The 11,122-nt window shown below is 34.6% G+C and overlaps 1 protein-coding gene across 1 annotated transcript; it reads right to left on the minus strand.

Moving 5' to 3' along the window:
* Nucleotides 1–939: 939 nt before the first annotated feature.
* LOC113285574 lies at nucleotides 940–3,310 on the minus strand. The gene is made up of 4 exons (XM_026534412.1): nucleotides 3,212–3,310; nucleotides 2,999–3,095; nucleotides 1,917–2,417; nucleotides 940–1,784 (listed from the first exon to the last, which is right to left on the minus strand). The coding sequence occupies exons 2-4, from the start codon at nucleotides 3,090–3,092 to the stop codon at nucleotides 1,261–1,263; spliced, it is 1,119 nt and encodes a 372-aa protein (XP_026390197.1). The 5' UTR covers nucleotides 3,093–3,095; nucleotides 3,212–3,310; the 3' UTR covers nucleotides 940–1,260.
* Nucleotides 3,311–11,122: the final 7,812 nt, after the last annotated feature.

Below are 11,122 nucleotides of genomic sequence, written 5' to 3' on the forward strand. Positions count from 1 at the left end.
GAAGGACCGACCGAAGAAAAACTAAATACCGCTGTCACTGGACTGTAAAAAAAATTGGTGATTCTCGACATTTTCTAGAAATTGGTCAAATTAAAAAAGTGAAAGCATCACTTTTCCTGAAATAGAGGGAGTACATCGTTTTATTATTTTATTAGTTGCAACGGGAGATTAGTTGATGCATAAACCAAAATATGACTGCATAATGTGTTATACATCATTTGTGGTGGTTTGCATAATGGTTATGTATTCAATTTTCGAAAACTGTGCTTAAAAGGATAAATATCTCCGATATTTTCGTAAAAACTCTAAATTTGATATTGTTGTTTGTATTTATTGTGTACATCTCTTTAAAATCATTCCAACAAGATAAAATTTGTAAAATTCCAAGGCACGAATTTTTAGATATATGTTATATTCTAGTTTGTTTGCCAAATATATCTCTGAAAAAATAAGATTCATAAGGAATTAAGTGAAAAGGCTTCACAAAAAAAAACACAAAATTAAATCTTTTTATCAAATTACACCGTTGCATTAGGCTTCATTTTACAAAAAAAAATGATCATAAAAGAGACTTCCTCCCTTCGAGCCCTTCGCGGCTTCCGGTGGGTCGGCCCAACTGTTTGTTTGAAGTCTGTAACGGTGATGATGATTGTGAATATGAAATCACTATTTTCATCGATGATGATTTGAATGTAGTAGATAATTTTGTGATTTTATAATTGAATATTGAATAGAAGAGAAATAGTAAAACAGATGACTTTGAACTGATTGAAACCTTAAATCAAACCAGAGGGGGGGAATCTTCAAAACTTAGAAGAAAACAAGTGCTTACGACGTCATGGTGACGGAGCAGAACTATTTTCCGAACTCATGACATGAGATGATTTAGGCTTGTGCAAGGAGTTCTTCATTATGCTTGATCACAAAGCATTGCTGGCATATTTTTCTTGGTTGCATTTCATAATGAAGCCTTACCCAAACCTCTTATGCCTGGATGCAGTAAGTAACCATGTTCCCCTTTTTGGCTAGGCTTGCAAAATTTGGACTTCAGTACTCTATTAATCTCCAAATAGTTGAGTAAAAATTTAAGATTCTCCAAATTTAAGATCTTCTTTTATTCATAATGGCACAAAAACCAGATTGGATAATATTTATCCATCCTTTCACCAATTCGATTTATCTATTTCTTTCCAGTTCCATTTATAACAATCCCATTGGCATTAGTTATTGCTGCGCACACAAATTTAAAAAGAAGAAAACTTAATCACGGATTGGAACAACACTAACTTGATCCAAGACAGGACCACATAGATGTCCATACTCATCAACCTTGGTATGGTAAAAAGCACTGTAGAAAGTTATTCTGGTTCTTGATGATGTAGCCTGAAACTTGAGACTAACAGTCTTGAACTGACCCTTCCCAGTAGACATGAACCTAGCTTTTACCGTCCCATAGCCTGCAAAAGCCTCGACCATCATTGATCCATGGCAATAGTTCTTCGCATCTCCAATTGTGAAGGTTAGTTTATAGAATTGATTATCAACTGTTCTTAGAATTTGAGCAATTGCACTCTCTCTTCCTGCAACTAACTCGACTGCAGCGAATCCAAATGGGACATTGAAGTGTTTGGAGTCGATGTATCGAACGGATTTTAAGGACTCAACAATCCAACCAGGAAGTGGTGATATGAGATCCATTTGCTTAGGAGGGAGCAGAACTCCAGTTGAATGACTGGGGAACACATGCGGACCACATTCAAAGCCACCATTCTTGACCAAATTGGCTGTAGAAACAGCAAAAAAGTGTGATTGCTTGATGTAGAAACTAGTTTATAAACAAAGAAAATATAAAAAGAATGAAGCCATTGATCACAAATTTAAGAACTACAAATAAGAAAGATAAAGAAAAACCATACCTCTAGTTGCCAGTGGAGGGATGAGTTCCTTTATAGCAACATGGTCAATGAGTGGCCCACAAGCCGGGTCTTCTTGGATCCCAGGGTTATGAAAAGTGACCTTGACAAGTTTTGATTTAGCTTTGAATGCCCAAGCATAAGTATCAGCACCATCAGTACTGTATAATGTCTGAAGGGGAAGGTCTCCAGATATTTGTCCAGGGACTGACACTCTTAACACTTCATCTTGTGCACAAGTTCTTGTTGCGCCAAAGCTTAGAGTGTAGTAAGAGTTGCGTTTTAGTCTTATGGTTTGGGATATATTAGCTTCATTACCAAGCCTTGCAGCATGGACTCCACGTGCAACAGGATAGTAAAACCCTCCGTATTGAGGACCACCTGATACGTATTGGACTAATCCATTGATTTCCCATTTGGGTAGTGAGTATTTCCCTATGATAACTGTTTTCTTTAGCTCTGATGGTTTTGGTCCTTGTTCAAAGTCTCCGTTCGGAAGAAGCACTGACAAATAAAAATGTTAATTCAAATAAGAGAAGTAAATAAAAATGATAGTATTTGGATGCTTCGATTCAGGTATTGTTGAGATTCTTAGTCCCACATTGTATGGGCAATCTAAGATCCTGCGGTTTATACCTCTATGAGTCGCTCCACTCATTGTCAATTGATTTTGAGTTGGAAGCCCATATTCTAACAGGTATCGTCATGTCATCAATATGCATATTGGTAGCAGGTGTTTATAATTATCAAATTAGTTGTGTTTTGGCTGCAAATATGTACGAAAATTAATACACTCCATAGCCTGTTCAGAGTACAACCATTATTTACATATCTGCATCACGACCACGACTCACATGATTTACATGGTGTGCGAATTACGTACATCCCGACCAGGACTCACATAACTATATATCGACCCGAAATTGAATAATGTAGCCGTATAGTTGCAAGAATGAAGTAAGAAAGACTAAAACCAGAGACATTTCTTTAATTTTCGAAAAAGGTTAAATCAGTGAGTGACAATGTATATCCTTTTGAGAAATGGAGCTCAATTAACAAGTGTTGCAATGAGAATGAATACTCACCATCAAGGATTTTAGCTTTACTAGCAGCTGCAGATGAAGGACTGGTGTTGATGATGAAGAGTACAAGAAATGAAGCGAACAGTACCGTTGCCATTCTCTGTTAATTTGAAGATGAATCAAGTACTAACAAAAAACCATATAGAACTAGCTAATCAGACAAACAAACTAATGAGGATTCTGATAAAGATGATAAGAGGTTCTCAAGATATGTACCTATTTGTACTACTTTGTACTCAAGATTCCAGCTAAAGACAACCAGCAGCAACTAGCTTATAAGAAAAAGAAAATAATTTGGGAAAAACTAGAGGCACGTATCAGACCCACTGAACTAGGCGAGGGATGTGGCTGTTTGTCTATGAAATCTCGTCATCTTACTAATCAATCTATTTACTGGTATTCTGTTCATTTTTTTAACGGTCAAAACCCTTAAATAAATATATACTGCCAACCAACGAAGTTCAACTTTAAATCATGAAGTAACCAACTGTAAGTATCTTATCTAATGCACGGAATTCTGTGGAATGATAATCTACCACCCAGGCCATGAACATGAATTCCGAGTGTCAACTAGTACGGTGGTTGTACAAAACATACAGTGGAAAAACAACTTTTAATGAATTAATTTCTTAATCTAGCTGCCTTCCTAGATAGATACTAAAATAGTCCGGATTTTGATCAAGATGCCGAGTTTTGAATGCATACCACTTATCACATGGGATGATCAGAGAAGAACTTGTAGACTTCAATTGAACAGTTGACAATTGGCAATATCAAGATAATAACATTATTTAACACTTTTTTTTTTAATCTATTAAGATAGAATTTTGTTGATCAGAATTGGAGGTACACGAGGCCTGATCTGCCAATGGGAAAAGAAAAGAAAAAGCTAGGATTAGGGAGGTTCGCTTTCTACTAATTAGGAGGGTCGCTTTCTACTACAACATTAAAAGTAGGAAAACTTAGGCTAAGGGCCAAGAAAAAATATGTCCCTTATTGTCATGCCTAAAATATATTTCACCTACCGTGACATCCATAATTATTACTCCCTCCGTTTCTTTTTAATAGGCCCAGTTTTGTTTTTAGAGAAATTTAAGGAAATTAAAAAAATTAATCATTGAAAAAGTGGTCCTCATGATACTTGTCAATAAAAGAAGTGAAGTGAAATGGTCCCCATGACACTTGTCATCAAAAGAAGTAAAGTGAAGTAGTCCACATGACACTTGTCATCAAAAGAAGTTAAGAGAAAAGTGGTCCCAAAAAATTAAAGTAACATTTGACTTTCCCAATTAGGAAACTGGCTTATTTTTTTGAAACTTTTATTTATAGAAACTGGCCTATTAAAAAAAAACGGAGGGAGTATAAATATAGAGTAACATGACATAGTTAGCCTTAATATATTTTCTTGTATAACAAAGAAATTTTGGACTTTTTATCTCCTTATAAAACAGGGCTTAATTGGGGGCCATAGATTTTATTTGGCGGCCTCACCAATTTTGTTTGCACGCCAAAATTTTCATGAGCGTATCGATAGTAAAGTGAAAATACTATTTTACCCTTTTTTTAATTTATTTTTTAAATCAAAATTTTAAAATCAAAATCAATTTTTTTTTTCGAGTTTTATGTTTGCAATTTTTTTTTCTGCTCAAATTTGTATGAAAAGTCGTCATGAATTTTTTTTTAAAAATAACGATCCTCAAGAGTCGTCATTGTTTCAGTGACGACTCCAAACAGTCGTTATTGTTCCAAAAATGACCCTCAGGAGTCGTCATTGTTTCAGTGACGATCGTTATTGCTTATAAAAGAGTCGTTATCTTCTTTAAAGATCATTAATGGCGGAATACATTAAATGGTCGTCATATGCGTACTTGAACATTAACGACTGTCTAGAGTCGTCACAAAAACAATGACGACTCTTGAGGGTCGTTTTTTAAATAATAACGACTATTTAGAGTTGTCATTGAAACAATGACGACTCTTGAGGGTCGTTATTTTTTAAAAAAATTCATGACGACTTTTCATGCAAATTTGCGCAGAATTTTTTTTTTTGCAAACATAAAATTCGGAAAAAAAATAAAATAATTTGATTTTAATTTTAAAATTCTGCACTAATTAAGTGAGATTACCACTAATTAAGTGAGATTACAACTAATTAGATAAGGGGTAGATCAGGCATTACCAAAATATTTGGATAAGGGGTGACCCAAATTAGGATTGGGTGACCTTTTTTGTCCTCTAGTGGGAGACCCCCAATTACTTTCCAGGGACCAATTCAGCGGTGTTATAAAAGTGTTTGCATAACAAGTTATGCATCCTGTTTTTTCAAGGGTATAATTGGCAACACAACTTGGATATAACATATCTAAAAAACCGCACCTGAAAATTTACAAATTTTATCTCGTTGGAAATCTCGTTGGAAATCTTTTAAAGAGATCTACACAACGAGTATAAACAACAATATCAAATTTGAATTTTTTACGAAAAAGTCGGAGGTGATTATCATTTTAGGGATAAATTTCAAAAACTTGATATATAACTATTATGCAGTCACCACAAAGAATGCATAACACATTATGCAGACACCACAAAGGTTGCATAACAAATTACGCAACCATATTTTGGTTAATGCATCCACTAGTTAGGTTACTAGAAAAGAGGATGCATGACATATTATGCAGCCATATTTTGGTTCATGTATATGTATAAATTTAAAAATTAAAATTTCAACAAAAAAAATAATGAATAACAAATTATGCAGTCATTTTTTTCGACTGCGTAACATGTTATGCAGTAATTTTTGTAGCTTCCTAAAAGGTTAACAACCATTTTTCTTTTGTTGATTTTAGTGCTAGCAAAAAAGTTGTTCATAAAGGGATTATGCAGACATCTTCTATGATACATAACAACTTATGCATTACAAATAATTCAATAAGTTTTGTAGCTGCATGACATATTATGCAGCCATTTTTCTATTTCAGCGCTAAATAAAAAAATGTTGCATAATATATTATGCAACCATTTTCTGAATGCATAACAGGTTATGCAAGAAACTATGTAGTTGCATAACAAATTATGCAGTAATTTTTGGGTTCATTTTAATGTTAGCAAAAGAAAAATGACTGCATAATGCAGAATGCATTCATTTTCTCGACCGCATAACAGGTTATGCAACCATTTTTGTAATTACTTAACAAATTATTCAGCCACTACTAGAAATGTACATGCAGTACTATGAACACTATAAACACACACACAAAAAAAAGTTACAAAAATTGTACAATTACTATGGATGATATAAGTCATACAACTTCGATATTAAAGGTACAACAGCTCGTTCGTCGTCAACAACAATAGTAAATCAAAATGAGTAACTAGCATTTTCTTTAAAAATATGCAAATACCACTTAGGTTGCATACACTAATCCAAATATTTCATCCACACTCATTGCCATAATACATTCACAACCGATCCCCTCCCTCTCCCTCTCCCTCTCAATGAACTTACATTTTCCATACTGAGTATAATGTTAACATAATATCACAAAATGTAAAGGATATACAGGTCATGGACAGTCGTCAGGTATAACCACTGTCGTCGTCTCCACCAATGTTTCAATGCTTGCCATACAAAAAATATTATCCAAACTAGAATCAAAATTAATAAATCCAAAAGTTCCACAAATTACTATTTCCAAAAAGACTACAATAATAATAATAATAAAAAAAATTATCCATATTCATGAGGAGCCCAAGCAATAGAATTCACGGAAGATTTATAATCTACCAGACAAAACTGGTTAATATCATGCAATGGGGGTCATGAGAAATGAGACTGGTTAAACTGGTATCCTCAACAATTATTCCAAGATGACAAATAAGACTTGTTAATTATATCCGTATCTGATCTATGACCATAAATCCTTAGAACTAGAAGAGAAAAAAAAACAGGAATTCTCGCATCACATTAGCAATGGAAAGCAACTACTTGGAACTAGCTAGAGACATGGAGGAAAAACGTCCAACCCTGCTTGGAATTCAGAATGCACATGGAAACACCCCACTATTTACATTTGCAATCAATGTACGTAAAGAAATGCTCTGTTACATTTATTCAGTGACCATCGGAATAAAACAAAAATCTACAAAATATGTGTAATTAAAGGTTCAAAATCACCTGAGATTAGCTGACTATTGAGATCCCAGTTTAGGTTCAAGCTCACACTAAGAATGAAATAGCAGTGAACTCGTCAACAAGCCAAAATTAACAATATGAAATTAAACATCGATGCACAGACAGACTACAATACAGAAAACGAATAACAATAGATTAGAACGAAAAATAAGATCTGAAATTAGTTTGTTAAATCACCGCAGAGAAGAACTTGACTCTTTTGAACTACTTCATTCGATTTACATAGTGATTCATATATATGAAAGTATGGCAACACTTTTCTTCTTCTACAACTTGAATTTCAATTTCTTCTTCGTCGTCTCGAATAATCAAAGACAGAAACCTAAAATCCCCAAATTTGAATGTAGATTTTGAAGCTAAAATCGACTTCATATTGAAAAAGCCCTAATTCACCTCAGTAAAATCAACTAATGAGGGGGAGAGGAGGTAAGAAATCATAATAAGAGATTAGGGAGAGGCAGTGAGAAAACCGTAATACTTGTCTACAGAGAAGAGAACTGAAGTGAGAAGGTTAGTTTGGAAATTAAGAGAAAAAGAAAACATAATTTCAAAAAATATGGGTCTGTAAAAAATTTCTTCACACAGAATGGATGCGCGCGTTAAACAGACAAGTGAAGGGAGACGCAGTCCCTTTCCTGATGAGAGAGTCTCTTATTGGAATCCTAAATGACTAATACACCAGATAAAGAAAGCCACTTTTGGTGGGTACTTTTGCTGCCATAGAAAATAAAAAAATATCCTGAACTAAAGCTTCATAATTGGGTACCATTAACTTATTATAACAAGACTTAACTGAGAAGGATCTTTTTGCAGTTAATCCCATCGGAAAAACATCTTCACAAGCAGGATTTAAATCTTGCAACAGTGTACAGATGTGGACAAACATTGCAAGAAGCATCATATAAAAGCTATTTATCTTCCCAAAATCGGATTATCTAACCATTAATGTTAACCTTGAATTTAAAATTTTGTAAGAAAAATCTTTTCTGTGCATTACTCATTTTCGTATAGAAAATTCGCAAGAACCTGTTGGTGGATTTGAAAGCCATTCTACCTCAGCAACACCATTGAAAATCGCCATAGTTGCTTGTCCACTTGACCATACTCTTCATTACTCCGTATTTTTAGCTTGTCCTTCAAAGCTTGCAATTTCTTACAAATAAAATAACATGCACTACCATCAAAAGAAAATAATCCCACCAAGCTTGCATTAGAGATAAAAATAAGGGACCAGTAAGCCATTATACCTCACAACAAAAAGGGCTAGGTCCAAAATAACACATTCACACAGCAGAGCACGAGGACAGTGGTCTGAACAAGGTCTAGACAAACCTAATTGAGTGATAGTAGGATAAACAATAATCTAAATTGGCACCATTATTATGTGATCCCTTAAAGTAGAATGTGATCGATCAATTTGCTGCGGTGCTTGGGGTTCTTTGTGTTGGACTAGGCTTGTAAACCAATTTTTATGCGGAAGTGAGTGCTGTGATTTACGGTGTGATGCTGGCCAAGAGGCGAAATGTACAGAGTATTTTTGTGAGATCAGACTCGATGAGTTGTATTAAGGCTTTTCAAAGTGGGGATTTGCCATGGCAGCTAGCTCAGAAGTGGAGGCTTGCGAGGAATTTCTACAATAATATTTGTTATATCGATAGCTATAGAGAGGTTAATTTCTCAGCTGATGCCTTGGATAAGCAAGGATGTTTGCTGGCCGAGGATATTTATGGGTTTTATGAGGGTAGGCCAGGTTTTATTCTGTCCGTGGAATGGCCTGGTGAAGTTTATTTTCCTTTCAAATAGGCTAGTTTACATGATGGCCTCACGCTAGCTTGTAGGCTGGCCTAGCTCTTGTACAATTTCTGCTTTTTTACTTAAATTTTATTGACCGAGTAAAAAAAAAAAGATCGATCTATTTGTCACATACGTAAACTTTTATGGTTCAAAAGTTAGTATATAATGCATGCATTATGTTGTTGTTCTTACTTTTGTTTTCCATGTCACAGTTTTAAAGGGTAAAATTGATTTCATACTAAAAATGAGTTTGCAGAAAGCCGTTATTTCTGAAGTTAAAGCGGAAAATTGAAATTGGTTTGTGATAGATAGAGGATTTCAATGTGAGGTGTGCAATGATGGTAGTGCACCCATCGCAAACTCTGGCAGTCAATTTTCCATATGCTACGAATAGTTAAGTTATTTTTGATAGCTGTGTAATCATTTCATTACCAATCGCTCTAAAAAAATTATATTTCAGGGGGAGTAAACTCGTAAAATCTTCCGCTGGACTTAAGAGTGTTGTCTCTTTTTCCTTCGCCAAGGTTTTGTCTTATAGGGTTTTCATTGTCAAGGTTTTTAACGAGGAAGCATATACTCGTACATCACCGTTATCTGGCAACATCCGTTGTACTCTTTTACTTTTGTCAGGTTTTGTCCCACGTGGTTTTCCTAACGAGGTTTTTAACGAGCCAAACTTAAGCATCGATGTCGAAAAGATTATGAGCTTTTGGCTTTTAGGTTCTGTCACAAGTAGTTTTCCTAGCGCAAGCGTTCAAAATTTCTCTTAGATGGTTTTCTTGATATAGTTTCGGCAAAGAAGAGAATTCGTGGAGGCGGCGATCCCCATTCTAAGCTTCATGTGTTCACGTTTTATTGCAAGTAGTTGGCGCATTTTTAATGAACGGGAAAATTTGTAGATATGATCAAACTCATTATGAGTTCAGGTTTTGTCCCATGTGATGGTTTCTCCTGATGCTATTTCGATAAAGGAGAAAGTTCATGACAGCCAACGCCCCACTAAGTCTCCAAGTGTTGTACTCTTTTTTCTTCGAACAATTTTGTTTTACCGGATTTTTCTGTCAAGGTTTGGATGAGTCAACAATAATAAAACGATAGTCATCTAATGAGGAGTGTTATACGAAGTCAGTTTTGTGGATGACCACATTTATGTGGACCCATATAATCTTCCAAATGCATGACACATGTTTCAACGTGTCTTGTGTATAGTGATAATTATCCCCTTACCTACTCCAATCTAGTTATCTCTTCCTTGTGTTGCAACTATACACACCCTATTAAGGGCAAACTATATCTACCCCATTAAGCGCTATGGATGTACTGGGTTTTTTCTTTATGCTGAGAAAGAAACAATTATATTAACAAATGAGAAATTTACATACTTCTTCTTGGAATTCCTTCCTTACAAAATGAAGTCAGAAAAAGAGGACATGAATCCCATACGCATCAAGTTTTATGCTTCCTAGCATAAGCATCTACATAATATGTTTCATAGTTTTTGTTCCTATTTACATAGACAACCTTATAATTACACATCATACCCATTTTTGTCTTACACATATCTAAGTCATACTGACTTCTCCAACCAACAGATTTATTAACCCCTCCTACATAGTTAACTATATTTTGACGATCACTGACAAACAGAACTTTGTACAATGTTCAACTTGCGTCCAAGAAATAACCAAAAAAAGAGCAAAATCTTCTCTGACTTCTGCTTCTGGAACTTGACTAAAACTAGTATTCACATCTTTGATTATACCTATAGTAGAGACGATACCCATTTCTAAATCAAAATCATTCACATAAGCATCCAAAGAAAAAAAACATGAATAGAGAAAGTTCTACAGACAAGATTTGGAGCAACATAAGTATTTTGATGAATCTTTTAATGTAAAACAGGAGGTTATGTAAGTTAATTTGTCATTTGAAGACAACACCACATCTTGTTTTCCAAATAAACCAATACAAAATCGCCCCAATACTAAGGAAATTAACATTATAATAAGAATCACCTAAATTTTTATCAAACCAGTGAATAAAATAGTCTTCAAAACCCATAGTAGAACAAGGAATAAATTTATCTAAAGATAACGCAAACTAGATATGTCGAGCAATCGGTCAAAGCATAAATAAATGTT

This window comes from Papaver somniferum, chromosome 6, assembly GCF_003573695.1.
Source record: "Papaver somniferum cultivar HN1 chromosome 6, ASM357369v1, whole genome shotgun sequence".
NCBI classification, from domain to species: domain Eukaryota; kingdom Viridiplantae; phylum Streptophyta; class Magnoliopsida; order Ranunculales; family Papaveraceae; genus Papaver; species Papaver somniferum.